Source organism: Anas platyrhynchos, chromosome 3 (genome assembly GCF_047663525.1).
Source record: "Anas platyrhynchos isolate ZD024472 breed Pekin duck chromosome 3, IASCAAS_PekinDuck_T2T, whole genome shotgun sequence".
In the NCBI taxonomy this organism is placed as follows: domain Eukaryota; kingdom Metazoa; phylum Chordata; class Aves; order Anseriformes; family Anatidae; genus Anas; species Anas platyrhynchos.
The window spans coordinates 104,827,807-104,848,426 of record NC_092589.1 but is presented as its reverse complement, the minus strand read 5'-3'; the positions used below and the strand labels follow the sequence as shown (position 1 = coordinate 104,848,426).

The following is a 20,620-nucleotide window of genomic DNA, read 5'->3' as shown; positions in this document are numbered from 1 at the left end:
CATAGGAATTCCATTTCATATACTTTCATTTTATATGAAGTTTAAAAGATACATACACTTTTGTTTCATAGTCCTTCCAAGCTTTATCAAAGGGTTTTTTCAGGTCCTGTCAAAAACAAAGAGAAATAATAATGCAGTTACTTATTTACATGAAAAATACTGTAGATCTAACTATGAATCTTTGCCTTTTGCAATGCCTACTAGAACAAGGAATTTTGCTTGTTCCTGCACAGCTCACCTCAGGACTGTGTAAAAGTAATCCTGCACATAGGATTAATACATTCAGATTTTTAAAAGCATCTCTAGGAGTTAATGTGAGCTAGATCTTTCAACAATTATGGAATTAATTAAAGCAGCATTTGATTATTTTCTCAAAGCAGGGGCATGAAGCTACACTGTATGAAGTGCACTTCTTTTGAGACAGAAAAATAGAAGAACAAGAGGAGCAAAATGTGGTAACTAACACAGAGGTCGTAAGCATATCTTAATAAATAATCTTTTCATTCTCCAGTAGCTTACAGAGGCCATTTTTAGTCTGTGTACATTTTCGTTCTTCCTTCAGTGTCTTAGAACAATAGCTGCCAGTTGCTTCCTGTTTGCTCAGTAGTAAATGAAGCGTAAGCCAAAGAAGTTTGTTGGCTATAGGCTTTGAAAGTTATTATAAACATATCATCATCTGAGCTCTAAGTTATTATTATTTCAAATAGGAAATACCCTCAGGGCACAAGTAGGTTTAGCCTTTGTTAAGAAAAATGCCATGCTCATTCAGCATAATGTGCATTTCTTCCAAACCTGTAAAGTTCCAGGTTTGTTTAGAATGATAAGGAAATATATTAATGAAAATCCTTTAAAGCACTATCCCCCTTCAACTAAGTAAGCATCTGTAAATTTACAGTTCTTACACCTCCTTCTCTGCTTATCTTCTCAGAACTGCTTTTAAAGCCTCCAAATGTTTTGTATATGTATTCACAACAGCATGCTGTATGTGAAACCACAGATGGAAGGGATGACTCAATAATAAAAATGTATCCTCTTGTTTATTAAACTAAAAAGATTAAAATCAAATAAAATTAATATATTAGCTAAATGTATTTATTATGTGAATGATAATTTCACACATAAATAATATAAACATACCCCTTTTACTCCTTTCAGATCTCCCTTCAGCAAGCTGTCCAACGGAAAAGTGATTATGTTGTTCATATTCTGAATCTGTATACAAGAAAAGTACAGCAAAATATTTAATATATTTTAATGCAGAATGTGTGTTGCCTTAGTTCACACATTTCAAAAAATTTCAGTAAAAAAAAAATCTGATGTATTCTTTTCTAAATGATACTTTATGAAGACACTTATCAGTACAAGCAGTAATCAAACATAGAGGCAACACCAGTTAATTAAACTTTCTCTGCAAACACTGTAACCCAAGCCAGCAGGAAACCTGCTGCTGATGCAAGTACCTCATCCAACAGTGACTGCAAAATAAGCCCACTATTTTTAACACTGCCTGATTTCACCGTTTAAATCATATCAGAACAATGACACCATTTTTCTGCATTTATGTCTTAGTTCATGAGAATGTTTTAGATCAATCTTGTTTATTTTGCAGTCTCTTCAGGCCCATTCCATAACATATATTTGCTACTCTCACATAACATGGTATCTTATTCTGACAGAAGTTAAGATGAAGGACTCTGGCCTTTAAAATACCACTATTTAAATATTTTGCCTGTGTTCTTAAAAGGTAATGTGTTTACAATTGACCTATCAGCATATGCTTTTGTTTAAGGATTTTATGAGGTTTTGTGTTAGCAAGTAATTCAAGAGCAAGCAAGTAAATTAAGATTTTATTTTTTCATCTTGGATTAAAGAGAAGAAAAAAGAAAGTCATAGTTCTAGATAAAGTATCTGTACCATAATATTTTGATAAGGGCAAAGACTGAAGAAAAACAGCATGAATAATACAATGAGTAGCATACACCAGGAAAAGAAACACTTCATTTCCAATCCTTTATGATTCAAGGACAACGTTCAAGGTCTGGGTCGTAATAGCTAGGCATGGGGTTTAAATTGTAACAACCTGACCAGACTGCACTGAAGAGTAATAGAGTATTTTAGAATCACATTATGGAAAGAAAATCTGATTAACTTTTACAGCAGTGTGGCGAAAGTTGCCTTGGGGTGGGTTTATATATATATATATTTTAATGTGACTTTTTCAAGAAAGAATATCAAAAGTTCCATTTAGCATAACCCAGCAGGAGAAGGAACAACACTTAATGGAAACACCAAGAAAAAAATACTGCCAATTGTGACACTTCAGCCTCACCAAAATGGAAAATACAAAGGATATTTATCGGCCTACAGTTATTTGGTGTCCTCACTAGAACAAACCCCTAAGCATGAGAGCCAGTGGTCCTCATGCCCAATGATGCTCAACAGCTATTGAAAACATACAAACATGCAAATCCCCACCCTTTCTCTTCAAAAAATACTGTTTTACTGTATTTGCTTGAAATGTCAGCCAGCAACCAAAGAGAAAAAGAACATACATAAATTTTAAAGCTTAAAAGAATAGAGAAGAATGAAGAAATGAAGAAAAGCTGGTTTACTAAGTCACTACAATAAATCCCATTTCCCCTCCTCCACCCTACTTCTCCCAGAAAGAGCTGTGGGACTCAACCCCAGCCTTTTACAATCAAGTTAAATTCAAACTTTGTGTTTGTTTTTAAAATAATTCCTATAAAAACTGAATGAGCAACATCTACACATGCTTAGCTGGCAGGGCTGGAAACCATGCCCTTCAGAAGTTCTCAACAGCTCTACAACATCCACATAGCATCATAATCATAACAAGAACAATATAATCATGTCCAAAGTTAATAACATTTTATGTTACGGATAGAAGAGATAAGTGAAGCAGTTAAATCACCCAAAATTCAGGTAAAACACAAAAACGTCTATAAGAAGACAGATGAAACACACGCCCCTATGGACACAGACATCCAGAACAGCTATCCAAGAGGAGAAGCAGAAAGAGGTTTCATTTATGTTCTCATCCCGTGCAAGATTTTCTACAGTGTTATTCTACTTTATCGCTATGATGTAGCCAAAAGGTCTAACCTAAAGCTCAATGCCTTCACAGCCTCCATTTAATTATTCTTCAAATGCACATAATCAGGCAGAAACCAAGAGTAAGGCATTTCTCAGCAGCAGTTTCAGGACAAGAGTTTTTTCCTTAAACCAGAAAAAGAGCAGACCCTCAACTATTAGGGGAGACATTCAAAGACCAGCCTTCCTAACAGCTCTGGATGTTTCCTAGAGATTTAGTTCACGGGGCATGAATGCATGCTCCCAGATACAATGCTCCAAAAGCAACTCTAAAAAAAGACTGGGAGCAAAAAACCATTCTTTTATAAAATATGGAGAGTGTTTGCCCATTCAGGTGAACTCCTTTGGGCTACTACCTTTATGTTGTTATCAGTCCAGTGTATTTATTCCCTGTGCTCCTGTTTTCCTTGCACCAAATGTGAACATACATAACGCATGACCTTGTCATTATTAGCCTAGTTAGATGAATCACACTTGTTGGTATTTATAAATCAGCAAGCAGGATACAGAAGAACGATTTCTCCCTCTTTCCTGAGAAGCTTAAGCTGAACTATAGAAAAATATACACTCATTTTTGGCACACGGGGAAGCACTAATACGCTGCAGCTCCTTCTCTGTGTGGACACAGAGAGCTAAATGTATACAGCTGCTTCTATTGATTATTTATGTTTCAAAATGTTTTTTAAAAGAGACATGCAAGAAGGTGCAGGAAAGCTTCAGAGAAATTAAAGCCATCCTGTGTCAGAGGAACACTGCAGGTTCCACGTGTTGTTTTCTCTCTCAAGAGAGAGAAGAAAGAAATAGTTGACCTGGTTTCCACTTCCAACACTGCCGCTTTGGCAGACTCACCGTTTTCCTCTGACGGTTTCCAGCGAGCTAAGATGACAGAGACGGGATAATAAATTAAAACTTCATAACTTGGAGAAAGCTCAGAGGAGGAGGAGGAGAAATGGCAGGAGGGAGAATGTAAAAATAAACAAAGCCGCAGCTGCCAGAAGTGATGGCAGAGGCAACAGACAGGCCAACGTTTGCAAAGCGGAAAGAAGTTTTTCAAGTAGTTTAAGAACCTATGGCCAAACACCGGAGTTGTTCCTTTGCCAGCACTCCTATTTATTTTAATGAGGCTTTTTCAGCACAGCTCTGGATACGAGCGCCTGCAGTCCTTCAGTAGGTTGTGTTGTTTTCTAAATCCAAACCAGAAGGAAAAAAAAAAAAAGGAAAGTTAACACAGAGTGGATCTTCGGACATTTTCAATCAAACTAAAATTCAGATGCTTGCAGGACATCTGATACGACTCCCATCACCTCATTAAATTCTAGATGCCTCCCTCGTAGTCAGTATGGGCTTCTCAACCACCACCTTGGGTGTTTTGAAGTGATGGTAGGATTGCCTGTTGATAGGAAAGTAACTGTTTTGTTTTGTTTTCTTTTCTTTTTCTTTACTTTCTTTCTTTACTTTACTTCTTTACTTTGGCAAGTACCATTGCACCGAATACTTCCCAATGGTTTTCCCAGCGATGTGTGCTTTAGGGGGACAGGGCCATCAACGCAAGCAGGGAAGGACTGAAAACCCAAACAGACACTAGAGAAGAGATGAAGTTTGTTTGTCTGAACTTTGAGCTTTCAGCATCTAACCACAAGACTTCAGAAAATCATGTAACATAAAAATTTTCAAATTTTTGCAGCACAAACTTTGAGCTTAATACCATGCCACGCTCCCACGCATGGTGCTGCTGCAGATGCTGCTGCCACACAGCACTTGCAAAGCCACCCATAATACACAAGCTACACACTGGGACCTTCTCCATTAGGAAATGCAAACATAAAAAGACAGGAAATCCGTATTTTTTCATATACTCTTAAAGGCATAAAGCGTAGAAAAGGAAGAAAAGCCTTGAGGTTATTCCAGCCTGCCTTCCTTGGCAGCGGAGAATTCCCAACTGCACACTTTCTAACCTAGGTTAAAACATCTTCCGCTCCTTTCTACGGGCCACTTCATCTAATATTTTTCACAGCGAGATCCCATTTACATGCAATTTATTAAGTTCCCCTTCTGCAAGCACGCAGCTATCTTTGAGCCAAACCATACACTACAACTCTTCTATGCTTCCTTCATAAATCAACCTCTTCGAGCCCTGATCAGTTTTTTGTTACTGTCCTCTGAGTTTCTTCCAGTTGGATCAATATCTTTTTGGCAAAGAAATACAGATAAGGATCCAGACGGAGCTGAACCCATGCCATGTAAGGAGGAATTATTACTCCTTGCTTTTCCTAGCACCTACGACAAAAAGGCCTGTTGCGGTGACTGTACTTTCATATCTCACTGCAAGAGCAAGCTTTAACATCTCCTTTCAAGACCTACATTAAATTTTACATTACTTTCTGGTTATTTCAATCTTTGTAGACCTTTAGATAATTCTGTCTTCAGTAGCTCCTAAAGATAATATTTAAAAAGACTGAAAAATGGAGATCAGTCCTCACATGTCCATATTTTTCTTGGCACACCCTCCATGATTTAGAATACTACGCTGTAAATTCTTCTTTTTAGAAAGACGTCTGTAAATCAAACAGCACTCTTCATTTTTTTTTCACCCCTCTCACTATGAAGCCAACCTTTCCTAAAGAGCAACAGTGAAAAACAAAAGCAACACATCCTAAATCACAGATATCTGAATAGTTTGGGTTGGAAGGGACCTTAAAGACCACCTAATTCGCACATTTCTGGCTCGTGTTGAGCTTCTCATCAACCAGCACCCCCAGGTCCTTCTCCTCAGAGCTGCTCTCAATCCTTTCTCTGCCCAGCCTGGATTTGGGCTTGTGACTGCCCCAACCCAGCTGTAGGACCTTGCACTTGGCCTTGTTGAACCTCATGAGGTGTGCACAGGCCCACCTCTCAGGCCTGTCCCGGTCCCTCTGGATGCCATCTCTTTGCTCCTGTGTTGACCACACCACACAGCTTGGTGTCATGCAAACCTGTTGAGTGGGCAACTTGATCCCACTGCCCAACGACGATATTCCCCATACTATATGCATTTCCATACGGGCATATAAGTTGGGCCACTGATGAAGCTGACTTACTGGCTGGAATTCCTTTGTGCTGCTCTTTAATCATCAATCTTCAATCATCAATCTTCACACGATACCCCAAAAACTCATATATATGCATCTATAGCTTGTTTTATGTACTTAACTAAGACAACACAAAATACTTTTGTGAAGGATCAGACACCAAATATATTTTTAAAACCTTGGGCTGACCTATTATGCCAGAGAAAAAAATCAGGGCGTAAAATTCTGTAAGTTCATTATGCAGTACAGAAAAGATATTTCCTTCAGTTTTTATCGGTTACCTTTTGCATTTAAGCAAATCTCCTTTCTTCTTACAGTTAAAAAAAAAAAAAGAAGTAAAATAGGAGCATATGGTCAAAAAATAAAATAAAATAAAAAAGTCTATCAATGTTTTCCATTTTTCCTGGCTAAAAATCCAAGAATTATTAATAGAAAAACTTCTCACATGGAATCTCTTCCTTCCAGCTACACAGTTGAGACAGCAAATTCCAGTCTTCTCAATTCAGCATCTTTCATTAGCTTTAAATTTAAATGAAAAAGAATGGACAGGAATATGTAGAACAACAACAAACACACAAAATGGCATTTGTTAAATAGCCACTTCATTTTCACAAATCAAATCTCTCTTCAGGGAGTGCTGACAAAGTCAACACGAAATTACAGATTTTATTTCCTCCTGGCTGAGCAGTCTAAGAACAGGATTAAAGGAAAAAAAATATTTATGCTGTGTAGTATTTCTCATAATAAAGACTAACATCTTTATCACTTGGCGCTAAATTTCGTAGAAGACAGAGTAATTCACACTATAAGCAAGTGCCATACAAATCTAACCTACCTGGGAACTGTCAGAGCAACCATTCTGTCAAAAATTAGCACCAAGGTTACCATCAGTAAGAAAAATGTCCAAGAAGCAATACTGTATGCGCCACAAAAAATACTGTGCTAGCTGTAAAAATGCCTCCTTTACTTATATTTCACTACCAAAAAAGACTTTTTAATTGATCTCATCCAAAGGAAGTTCAAAGACCACATATAGCTTGGTATTGGAGCTATGTCTAGAGAAAAAAATTGCAGAGTTTATCATAAACAGATCAAAGCAAGGTGTTAGGTTAAAGTGAGCAGTTACAGGGGCCTGATATGCAATAAACATCAATTTATTTCTTCTCCTGAAGTTCTATAAATCATTTCAAATTTGAAGAACCAGAGTTCTTCAAAAAAGAAGTACAGCAAAACACACATAAAAACCCCAAACATTTCCAAGACCCAAACTTTAATTTAAATAGTTCATAGCTGAATAATTTGATTGCAAGAAAAAAAGAAACTTTTCAGATTTTAATGAAATATTTTAAAACATTAATGCTGTGATAAGTCCCAGAAAACATCAAAGTCTTTTGAGAAACCTTTAAAAATACTAGAGAAAAGAAGACCTAAAAAAAATCTGTTAAAGTAGAACAACTTGATCTTTCCTTTACCTTACTGATGACAAGTTTAAAAGAACATCTTTCTGCAGAAGCACGTCAGAGCTCCAGCTCTAAATGCCACCCAGACCAAGAGCTGACAGAACACATCAGCTTCCAGAAATAAAATCAAAATACATGACAAAGCAAAACTTGACAGTAGCCCTTAAGCTTTGCCAGCGTTAACAGCTTTGGCATCTGTTCCAGTCTGAACACGTCCTCTCACTTCCCTGCACATTCCCCACTCGTTTCAGCTGGTCTTCTGTGAAAATTCAGTGTCCTACGAAACTTCAGGGACAGGTCTATTTAAAACAATACCTTTCATACTCTGTTATTTTTGTTTCTTAAACAGCAGCAGGTTATATATCACAAGCTACGTTTCCGATGAAACTACAACCAAAATGTGTTGGGTGCTACAAGGAAAGACTGGAGAAGAGGGGTGTTTGTACTGCCAACATGCTTCAGGCACTCAGAGTTGGATACTTCTCAACACTGTGAGAAAGCATGGGGCTTGTTTCACATATGGCTGTAATTATAAAAAAAAAATCCAAATTATTTCCAACTACTAGCTGGGACTTTTTATGCTAGTCAATACCCTTGTAATCTCTTGGAAAATTAGACCTACATCAGTCAACTTTGAACAGATATTGGAAGCAAGCAGAGTTACAAACAACTTATTCCAGTGGTATTAATTTCTAATAGGCAAAGTTATAGAAACCAATAATTTTGTTTTAGAATTCTTTCCTAATTTTGTAATTCTTGTTTATAAGTATGGTATTTTGGAGCAATGATTAAAGTTCTGTCTCCTGGCTTTATATATACATACACACACACACACAGATACACACATATATATTTTCTTTTCAGATGGAATTATTCCTAAAGAAAAAAAAAGACACTAAATTCAAGGTCCATTACATTCATCTATTTCTTCAGTTTTCCCTTTCAGTTTCTGTTTCCAGGAGAAAACAAAAACTCCAAATCTTGACAATACGAAGCACATCAGAGAAGAACAGAACCTTACAGAAACCTAACCTTCACCAGACATATCTTTTTAAGAGAGAAGATGCCAACGTTATGGAAGTGTTAAGAAAAACAAAAATGACATCATGTGTATGGAAAACTATTGTATACTTCAAAAACAGAGAAAATCAGAGCCATAAATTGAGGAAAAACTGAAGATTTAGCTGCTACCTCACAACTTATTCTTTTCTTATATATATAAACTGCAGCAAAAATACATGGTCTTTAGTATTAAAGCAGAACATAGGAAAAAAAGATTCAGGAAGATCCTATGGAGAAGACAAACAAAAAGTTATGTCTTGGATAAGACAAACTTAATAAGCTGCATCCCACTTCCTATAGACATATATTCTATTTTTATTTTGCTTTGATGTTTGTGGAAGAAAAGTTATTCTTGTCATAAATTTTTGGCAAAGACTATAATTACTGTTTTGGGGAGGACAAATACTTAAGATTTTTTTTGGTAAAACTTCAACACTTTTTGGCTTTTGAAAGTCTTCTTAAAATACAATACATTAAAGTTTTTTTTCTGGGGAGGGGATGCAGCTTTTAGTAGATTGCTTTTTTAAAACCACACAAACATCACATTTCACAGATTCATTTGTCTAATGAAGTCACCACATTGCAATTAATATAATAGAGAGGGGCTTTTTAGTCAACAGAAGGTATTAATCAGAAAACCCACTCTATTTCCCCTCCCTATGAGCAGCCTACTGCTGTGCAAGAGACTACTCAGGATAAATGACTGACTCGCACTCGATAAGGATCCTTTTATGACAGATAATCTCAGAATCTATTTGTACATCCAGAGATATTCAAATCAATACAACCAACGTGAAATACATTTCACTACAGATAAACGCATTTGGGGGGCAGTCCCTCTCTCCTCAATATTATGATTGAGTAAAAAGAGGACAGCATCAGGGAACAAATGGGACTGCCCTAAATCACATCAGCTGGAAACATTCCCCAAAGAACTGATTATGACCAGCTGGCTGTGAACTAGACATTTGGTCTAGATTCACAAAAGCATCTCATCTGTCTGCATCCCATTGATTCAGCAGACAAACAGGCTTTGAAATGTTTGTATCAATCTGGATCATCTCCCTTTCCTGGCTCCTAATTTACTTCCAACTTTAAGAGTTCTGTGGCTCTATGCAGTTCAGGACTTGTTCAGACATAGCTCTAGCTAGTAGCATGGAGAATCACAATCTGCTCTGCTTGTGCCCTCTGATTAACGTGAAATTGAGGCTGAAAATTATCCATTCATAATTAAAATTCCGTTTCTTCCATTTGGCTCCATCCCATTTTGCTCAGTAAGCCAGTAAAACTTTTAAGTCTTTTAAGTCTTACTGGCTTCAGTTACAGGACGGGTCCCCAGTGGACACTATGGTCATTAGAGCATTACATTTCTTCTCCCTGACCCTCTTCTCTGAGAAGCAAGAGACTCTCTCTTCCAGGGACACTAAAACATCCCTTTATAATAGTGTGAAAAAGTAAAGAAAAAGCAATGTCAAAGCAGAGTAAACCCAGTTGGATTTTACTGGTTTCACATTTTTAAAGCAGTTTCGTATGTGCACTTCGTAATACGTTATAACTGCTTTGTTGTGGGAAGCATTTAGACGTGAGAATTGTTGGAAGAGGTTTTTTGTTGTTGTTTGTTTTTGAGATTTGAAAGGAGAAAGGCTAAGACATGGGATGTTTCCCTAAGCCAAGATTATTTTTTTTTAATGTAGTATTTATTTATTTATAAAAATGGTGGTTACTAAAACACAAATCACTGTCAACTTGAAGAGCTGCTAGAATTCAGAAATACAGGAGCTGTAATGCCGTTACAAAGGCAACATTATTCTGCAAGCAAAATACTTACCAAATTTTTGAAGAGTGCAGTTAATTCCTTTGTAAACACAGAAAATTTTAAAAATGCTGTTCCCAAATCTGGGTCATCCCTGCAAACACAGTTGCCTCCAAATTTCTCCAGTGCTTGTGTGTACTGTTCTTCATTTTCCACGTGAGCTTCAAAAAGAGCAAAACAGGAACATACAGTAAGAGGATAATGGGTTACAAAAAGTACAACTAAATTAAAAAACAAAAAACTTTTCAGAAGTTCATTTAAGTGCTGTGTGCTGAACAAAGAATCAGAGGGGATCAGGTGTATTGCCAGAGTCCTGAATCCCTGCAAGAGCAGGCGATACAGTGGTAATCTGAAGCAAATCCCAGCAGTTTGCATTCACCATGTGCTGATTGAGTTCTCAGAACAGTTCATGACCACCAGGTTCCCTCCTGAGACAACAAAACCACAAGCTCTGCCCCAGAAGCAGAAGCCTAACGGAGAGGATAGGCTCTGAAGACAGGCTGCACCAACGCAATTCATCCAGCACCCACTTTGTGGGTTGTGAGGTTATTCAGCCAAGGGAGTTATTATGAAATCTAGGCCAAAGCAGGTTCCCCTAATACAAATCCAAGGGAAATCTGAGGGGTCTCAGTCATATCTGTTTCTAGCATACAAGGTCACTGTGGACAGACATTAAAAAAAAAAAGCCTGACAACATGGCCTGGGGAATAAAAAAGAATTTGGAACCCAAACTTAGTGAACAAGTTAAGCTCAAACACGTGGGAAAAGCTTTCTTCAAGTTGGCACCTGAGAAATTTAACGTTGCCTACTTCTTATTCTAGCTCTGGCAAAATTCTAGTGCTTCAAAAGAAGTTGAAAAAAAAAAAGCACCCTGGAAAACAAATTATGCATGAATAAGAACAAAGGATCCTTCATGGCCATTACATGAAACCAGCAGAAACCATGAAGACTATTTAGAGAAGATTAATTTTAGTTCAAACAAGCAATGATCCAGTTTAATTTCAGGCCCATTTGTATATGTCAGCATTTTAATATCCAAAGGATTCGTGTTGCAATGTCCTTTCTCCAAATTTCTATGAATTCGTTACACAACCTGCTAAATAAACCTAGCAGGCTCCAGCTTCCTAAGCCACCTGTCTGATCCCACAGAGATCCTGTGAGCCTGTTCAGACTCTCAGAAACCTATTGTATTGTGGAAATACAGTATTGGAGCTGGTACTCCAAAAGTGCACCTGAAGAACAGGTAACGGTCTTTTTTTTTTTATTTTATCCACAGCACCTGCCCCAAAATACTCTCCTTGCAGTCTGGTATCTTCCAGATAGGCTTTAAAAGTTTTCCTACCAACAGGTTTGGAATCTATCAAATAAATAAATAAACAAACAAACAAACAAACGAACAAACAAACTGAGCCAAGTTTGAGGCTTTGAGGGCTTTTTTTAAATAAGAAACTAAATTATGCACAAACTGGGATCCCCATCCAAACCTCTACCCTCTAAATGGTTTCTAAACTCATACACTTAGAAAAAGAACAGGTGCACTTAATACTATTGAACCTACACTAAAAACAAACAGCAAAACAAAAACTGTGCTCTTATGAGTGCAGGGCCACATTTTTTTTGTCAAAAGGTACCTCAAGTGCTGGCGAGTGGCTGGGTTAGCAATATTTCTGTTGCTGGAAGAGAAACGCCTTCCAACTTTAATTGTCAAGATTGGGCAACATGATCTTAAAAACTATCGAGGTGCTGATTTATATGCAAAAATGCAGTAGTTTTCTGCAATACTCTAACAAGTACACTGATTAGCAGGCATAGTCAGGCACCCAAAAAGTGTCCCCCCAAAAGAAACAAAACAACAGAGTAGAGTGTCAAATAAATATGTTCCATGACACAGCTCCATCCAGACAGATGGCTCCAGCTTAAACTGGACCCTCCACGAGCCAAAAACTGGCTTCATTAGTTCAGGCAAGAAGGAATTTCCTTTCAATTAGCTGATAAGAATTATGCCGGAGTTGACGTTCTTGTTATAACCTTGTATCTGCACACCAACCCGCCCACGAGATCTGTCAGACATTGGTGGCTCTCCAAGACTGCTGGGCACAGCTATTTTGCATATAATATAGGTTTTGTCAGCTCTAATTGCTAGGGACTGCAAAGGGAGAATAAAACCCAACAAAATGCTGTTTCTTGTTGCTGATGGCCCACAAAAACAAAAGCTTCATTTATTTTTTTTCAAAAAAGATAAACGCCATGAGACTGGGGCACATCTAAACAGCGTACACAGCAATAGTTCTTGGTGGTTTTATTTTGTGTCTGACTTTGTATATTAGGACAACAACGCTGCAGCTCATCAGCTGTCTCTTGCCATGAAATTCTCAACACACATAAACGGAAGCCATTAGGAACAGCAGAGCCAATGTAGCTTGTTACTGCTACCAAAAAGGGGTATTTCACCCCTCAGTGGCCGTGGATCATACACCTTGCCATTTCAGGTGCTCCTCTAACCCCAGTTAAGTTGATTTCACTGCACGTGCAACTTGATGCAAGCACCAAGGGATCTGTTGTGCAGCAGGGGTGGCAGGAGGAACAGGTAGCCCTCATCAGGGGGAAGGAGCTCCCATTTGGGAGCAGTTAAGATATGGCAGGTTTGGCTGTCTCACAGAATTTCACCCTTACTGATCTCACTATTATTTAGCCAGTTCAAGATTGCTATTTCAAATATAATTTTTTATTTTCTCAGTTCCCCATATAACTCTTTCTGATTCAGGGAGATGACTGACTGAGATGATCTTCCAGTTTGACCAATACAGGTGAAATATAGACTACAAGGAATTGTTATCTACTTACCCAGACCAGATAAGTTTATGGCTTTGACAGATTTCTTCATTTTATAGAGAACAGTTCGGTCAACATCCAGAGCCTGAAATAAAAGAGAAATTTGAATGTGAAATACTGGGCTGGCCTCTGGTAAACCCATGCCCTAGAAATCTTCTGTACTTACAACACCATTATGTTAATTTAATTTCTGTAATTATTAACTTACTTGCAAGCTGCTCCCACTCCTATCCACCAACCTGTTCTGTCCCCTTGTCCACAAAGACACATTTTCCCTCTTTTACTGGTGACCAGATTCACTTATACCCAGCGCCACCTGGGTTTATTAATATTTCAAAATGGAAGTATTTATACAGTATCTTCTGTTCAATTATTAAAGAGGCTTACTCGAAATAGTTTCAGCCCATCGTATGTTTTGACATATGATGCTGAAGAAACAAGCAGTATCACTTCTCCAGGCAGAATATTAAAAATGGAATTTAATTTCAGTTTTCCTGAATAATTTAGTTAATTAATTGCACTCCCGACCATGCGAACTCTGTGACTGCTGTGCTGAGCAAAACAAATTGCCTCTCTCTCAAAAATACAACTTGGTCTTTCACACATTTTGTTACTACACAAGGCTTTACCAACACAACATAAAATTCAAGTTTAAATCCCGTTAGACACAAAGAAGTGGAAGCAAGCGACCATTTTGCTTACTGTAGTGAAATATGGGCAGACCCAAAATATACAATTGTTCTGGAACAAAGAGGCAGAATTATGGTTATGCAAGTGAAATTTTGGAAAAAAAGAATGAAAGAAAACACAAAACCGTGAAGCTGCAAGGAAATTTACATATGAATTGCAGAGATGATGCCTTTAGACCTGACTGAAGAACAATGCTGAACACAACAGATCGCGTTATGCCAAGAGCTGTTTAGCATGATACGTGCTAAAGCAGCCAACAAGAAGCACCAAACCCGCTGCAGCTTTCATTCAAAGGGTTTCGGTGAATCACAGCAGCAACAAACACGACCCGCTGTTGGTGTACTGTTAATCATTTGTCTAAGACAAATGATGCAGAAAAGCCAGTCCCCAGGAACCCAGCCAAGTATTTTAATGTACAGAGTGTAAAAAGAAAGATTCTCCTTCAAATTTAAGGTAGCTTTCTTAAAATGCAGCCGTTCAGACCTGGGCAATGCCTTTGGAGCATTCGGTGGACACCCACAGGTCTAGGTGTTGCCTTCCCATTACCCTCAGTGTCACAGTACTGCTATGTCCATTACGAGTTTTACCTTCACCGTTTGCACCTGAAACTTCTTAGCAGAGCCACCATCACCTGCAATTCTGAAGTTCAGAGGAAGAGGGGAGAAAAATCCCTAAGAAAGTCCATCAAAGTGACATAGGGCTTCACTCACCTACTTCAGCAGGTTGTCCCTTGGAGACAAAAAGAAAGCAGTGTCCCCTACAAGCCTCACAACTAACAGCCCAAAGAGGACGATGGCCAGAGTCTTAAAAGTTATAGATTAAGTTCCCAGCTAAGTCTCAGATTGGGGTGTGCAGCGGATAAATTATTTAACCCCTGCACCTTAGTTCTGGGCAAAAGAAAAAGGAGAAGATGGTGTTTCTCCAAATTAAGAAGGATAAATGCATGGGATGGATTTGGAACCACACACAAACTGTGGTGAGGGCTCCGGACAGACCTAAAGACTCATAAAACCTTCTGGGCCACGAATGCCCCAGTCAGAAAGCACACACTCAGTAAGGGAAAAAATAAATCAATTCTGCCTCGACCAAAGTCATCATTTTGGTTTGCCAAAACCTCCCAACCCAGTCCTGCTTCCGCTGGGGTTACGCGGTTACGCAGCAGACCAGACAGCGAACACCACAGCACGCTGGTGATGGCAATCCTACAATCTGGGGATGTCAGGAGGCTGCTTCACCCCTACAAACCCAGAATGTGCCAGAAAGAAAACCCCTCAGAAAGACTGAGGGCAGCAGAGCAAGCGGACCCTAAGGCCATACTTGGGGGCACATCTTCTGGATGGGCAGGACGGGCTTGTTTGGTCCTTCTTTCTCCCCTTTCCTGCCCTTTCAGCTGTGCCAGGGTTTGTAAGGCCACATGGAGAAATGGAGCAGAGAACTGATCCCTGCTTAAAGGACACAAAGAAAATAAGTTATTTTTCAGCTGGATCAGTTTTCCAACTCCAGCTACCGGGCAGTGCCTTTACACATCACCACTCAACTGAAAAGATGAAGGAAAAACAGGAGCAAGGAGCTGGACCAACACACCTGGGCTGCTTTTCTTCCTCATCTGCTGGAGAAAATCTCCAACGACTTTCCTGAACAAGAATTAAATGGCTGCACGAGTGTAGCAAGCTCTTATCTCTAGCAGCTGCTTCCCCCCATCCCTTAGCATTACGCACATGAGTCTCAGCACGTCTTTTATCTCAACGCACACAATTACCAGGATAAATCAGGTTCTGGCAGTTTAGCTTGTCTGGGAAGTGGGACCACGCTTTGATGTTGATAGTGGACACCGAGTTTGCAGAATGATGCTGAAACACCCTGGGAAGTGATATGGCTGCAGCTCAAAGGCTAAATACCACCTTAGGAAGAGAGGCTGACTCTGCCCAGCTTCTGTCCAGGCAGCTGATCCCACCCAAAGCCATGAAAATCACAGAAAGTACTCCCAGCAGCAAGGCATCCTGTCCTTGTATCAGGGCGATGTGCACTCAACCTGTTACCATTTCCCTCTCCCAGCCAAAAAAGAAAAAAAAAAAAGAAGTAATTTGTGACATGCAGTGCTCTGTATGAAAGCTAAAGGAATATTGTAATTAACAAAATGAACAAATTGTCACAAACATCAATTCCGTTCCGTGCCAAAGTGCCATAGCCATGAAAAAATAAAACACGAAGACGTAAGAGGTCACCTTCTTCCCCCAAAGACAAGGAAACAAACCGGTCACTCAGTGCTACATACTCTTTAAAATGCAAAAAGCAGAGGTCCAAAATGCTGGTCTAGGCAGCTTACACATCTTTCCAAACCAGTGCATTTCTGAATCTGATAAACAAAGACAGTGGAATCAAGTTTTTCTTGAACTTCTCCTGGTTTTGTAACTAGCTTAGTGGGAATAAGCGATAGAAAACTTCAAGTCAGCCAGACTAAGCCCCTAGCCAAAGGGAAGCAGCACATATCCCCTGCATGATGGGGATTATAGGTAAAAAAAGCACAAGATGTAGGGGGAGCAGGCAGGCTGCCTTCCTGAAAGGACCCCCAGTCACCCAGGGGTGTTGGGCTATTACCTAGAGGATATTGTAGGGTAATGTGGTCCTGAGTGCCCCTACCTGGTGCTTCTTCAGCCACCCTGTGACTGTAGCCTGGTCCCTGCAGCCTTGAAAGGGTCCTACCTAAAATCCTTAGTGGTGGTAACAAAGAAGAAAAAGGGATAAACACCCAGAAACACGCTGAAAACTCCCTTCAGTGTAAGAAGAGCTAAAGTGAAAGCTGTATGTGAAGGAACCGCACCTGGAAATTGAGAGAAACAAATCCAATCCTGGAAAACCTTCTGACGGGGAAAAAAGGGTAAAAAATACCAAGCCATTTTAAGAGGGACCTGACTAAATTTATAAAGGATTTTATGATGGTTCCACAGTGGTAAGGAGCCAGACTTGCACTGTACAAGGTTTCTTCTAGTCCTCCCCCTCCTCTGTTAAAGCTTTTAAGAGTACAGCATTTAGGAGGGGCTCTGACTGCCTACAGACAGGTGGATGAAGTACTGCAACACCTCCTATCTCTAATACTGCATTTTAGACATGCTTATAGTGCCCCAAAATTGGGGAGGGAACTGTACCTTGCTTTTTGTTTAGATGAAGGACGTTGTCCCTATTCACCACCAGGGATTCAAAGCAGTCCTCGCAGCCTAAAATTTTAAAATGTGAGCTCTTTGTCTTTAGCACCGCTATTCAAATTCGCTCATCCTTTCCTTTGTCCAAATCTTATCACAAAAATCAGGTTAAATAGAGCTTCAGCCTCATTGTATTTTCAATTGTGAAGGCAGTATTTCCCTTCCATAAACCCGCACACCCCACAGCAATGCACACACGTGTGCCAAAACCTCCCCTCCCCTCATTCACTCGCTTTGTGCACTTCCCTACAGAGTCAGAGCAGTGAAATTTAAGATGGCTTCTGATGGGGCACGTCCCAGCATTTCTCTTACCCCTTTACAATGCCTGGTAAACCTCTGAACCAGAAGAAAAGTAACCATGTAATTCATGTGGTGGGATCATTTTCTCCTCTCATTTAACGTTTCCAGTTTCGACTCAGGAAAAAAAAACCCTTTTTGTTGCAAGACTGTTTATTTTGGCATCTGTTTATTCCAGCACAATATATTCAAAGAGGCCCGATAAATTATTTTCATGCTCCCACTCGGCTTCTCCTGATGAGCGCTCAGACTTCCCTCTCGTTAAAAATAGCAAGCACAACTTTGATTTATGGAAAAAAAAGGAGAATGAATGACATAGACAGGGTACATTAGAAAAGAAGACACCTTACTGCAGAACTGCTGGTGTGTGGCACAAACTGCAACCAACTCCAAGCAACCTTCTCCACCGCGCCCTTACCAGCACAATATTTTTCTGAGCACAGTGTTTGGGTCTTCTGTTCATTTATTTTTATGTGACTTATGATGCTCGTCTCGCTCGTCATCCTCAGGTACACTTCTTTTTATAGCAGGATCTAGGTGGTGTTGCTGTAGCATCTCGAGATCACAGACAAGGTTTGTTTGAGAGCCCAGCTGCTGAGCAGCCCCGAAGAAATATGCTCCGATCAACTAGGGTGGATCCTGTTCTCTTGACATGAATTTCAAGGTTTCTAAATAAAGGGCAGTATCAGATTAAAATAAATGAACACGAGGAAATTAATTATGAGCTTGGTATCAGCATTTTCCTTCAAAATGCATAGCTAATCCCTTCAAATGGCACAGAAATGTGATTTAGTGTAAGAAGTCCTTGACCTTACAATCTACAGTGACTACACAGTGAAAAACATCAGGTAACGTGTTTGCTTCAGTTGGAGTTTCTCATTTTTCCTGCTCTATCTTCAATTAGTTTATCCCTCTGAGCCACCACCACACGTGCTCACAGACAACAATCACACTAAAAGTTTAGTTTTGTTTTTTTAATTGTATTTTTTTTTCCCCTAGCTAGTTCCATTAACACGCTGGCACCCAGCACAAACACACTTTGGCCACGTTGCTGCCGCGATTTCCCAAAGGATTCAGTAACACAAGCTTCAGGTATCTGGAGCGCCACAGACGGAAGACTTCAAAATGACAAAACGAAGCAGATGAACTTTTGAAGCCCATACATTATGACTGCAGAAGCTTTTTTTTTTTCCCTTCAAGCTAAAGAGAAACAAGCACAGCTTTTAAAATCCTACTGTGAACTAGGGTAGAAAGAGAAGGACTCAAGTAGCACTGACTGCTCAGCAGCAAAGCTTTGTTCCCCGGGTAGGAACCAAGTCCAGTTTCACTTGCCAAGGGCCAATTTCCATTTTAGCAGCTTCAAAGCTTTCTGTTGGAATAAAGAAACGTGCCAGCTCGTTAGAACCAAACCCATCTTCCTAGGGAGAAAGCAGTCCTCAGTTTGTAAAACATCCCGAAACGCTGCTCGGCACCCTAGTTTGTAAGTCACTATCTGTCCCAATAAATTAAAATAAAAGCAGTAACAAATCTGTTCGAGCCCATTTCACCTTGCCTAGGAGGATTTCAGCCCATTGGGAAATACAACACTCAAACATTTCATTGTTACTTCCCCCAGAGAGCCTCAAAACTCGCATCAGGCCAAAAATCTGCATTGTCTAAGTGGCTCTGTGCAATAGGCAGGGTTCTTCTGGAAGGGAGGGTGGTTCAAACTGAAAATATATTTAATAAATTTCAGGCTGACTACAAAAAAAATGAATGTATTGTTTGCTCTTTTTGAGTGCGGGGAAAAACTGCTCTATTTTTACCCTATTTAACTGGGGGCACAAACTGAGTAATTACACATCCTAAAGAAGAATTTGGCACCTTTTACAGAACCAAGGGATATGGGGAAATCAATGGCAGTAGTAGCATAAACTGCAAGCCCATGGGCTCTACTGGTTAGATGGCCACTTCAAAGCTAGGAAGAAGAATTGGAAGTTAGAAGAAGAGTTCAAACATCTTTTCTGCCAAATTTACCGAAGTCTGGGTCTTTTTCTTACCTAAGTGCCCTGACAGCAGTGCTTTACACAAATTTGGCTCAGAAAAACATTACTTTTCTGTAGAGGAACAGAGAACTAACCACACTGAGGCAGATCAGCAGTCCATTTAACTTGGCATCCTATCTCAGGAGTGGCCAGCAACGCATATTTGGGGCAGCAACCAAAGGGAGGCACGCATCCATGCCTCCCCAGGGCAATCTCCTCGATTCCAGCGACCAGTATAAAAAGAAAAGCCTGAGAGGTGCCCGAGCAGCAAACACTGCAAGAGGAAAAGAGGAAACCAAGCTTTCAGTCTCCACACATGGGCAAGAAAAGCCAACCCTGTGCCTTCTTGCAGCACAGTCCCAGTGCTCGCGTGCCTGGCCGGCCATGTGCGGTGGGAAGTCGTGAGAGAGGAAGGGGAAGAAGGAGGCCTTCATCTCTGCTCTTTTTTTTTTTTTCTTCTTAAACTTCAAACAGTGGGAAGTCTCTGCTACATTCCTTTCTTCTCACCCACAGAAGCTTCATTTTAGAAAGGCTAAAATTAACTATTTCACATTTCGGGTTATTTGGACCTGAATTTGTACAGTCTCAAGATAATTTTTTTCTTTAATTAATCTTTGTGTTTTTTTCCCATATCATACATTTAACTAACAAAGATACAAATAAAGTGTAACGTATTCATTTTAGATCCAGTACAAACATTCAAACATTGTATCTTTAAAGCAAAATTTAACTTCACCCTCAGTTCTGGTAATTTGCAGTGAAGCATCAGGCTACTCCACAGCCATAAATCATTCTGTGTGTAACGCGTTCCCCTATTTCAGGATAAATAATAATGCCAGAGGCTGCTGTGAATGCTGAATCCCAATAGGAATGGCTTTCCCAGAGTGCAGGAAAAGGGTGCAGGAAGAACAGAGCCAGTTCGTGGGCTTCAGGACTGCTCTTATCTCTGCAGTAACAGCAGCGGGGTTGAACACTCACGCCACACCAGCAAGCGCAATCTTGTGACATTTCTGGCCCATCTTTGCAGGTAATCTGGTATTGCTCTAGTTCCTCCTCTCTGACT

The 20,620-nt window shown here is 39.7% G+C and overlaps 1 protein-coding gene across 4 annotated transcripts in view; it reads right to left on the bottom strand.

The window, feature by feature from the left end:
• Positions 1-20,620, bottom strand: part of ASAP2 (ArfGAP with SH3 domain, ankyrin repeat and PH domain 2) — an 84,987-nt gene that overhangs the window by 50,135 nt on the left and 14,232 nt on the right. For all 4 annotated transcript variants that reach the window (XM_072036423.1, XM_072036422.1, XM_027455208.3 and 1 more), the window contains exons 2-5: positions 13,359-13,431; positions 10,530-10,675; positions 1,138-1,212; positions 57-106 (exon numbers count right to left, since the gene is read on the bottom strand). In XM_072036423.1, the coding sequence (XP_071892524.1) occupies positions 57-106; positions 1,138-1,212; positions 10,530-10,675; positions 13,359-13,431 (344 nt within the window). The remainder of the gene's footprint in view (positions 1-56; positions 107-1,137; positions 1,213-10,529; positions 10,676-13,358; positions 13,432-20,620) is intronic.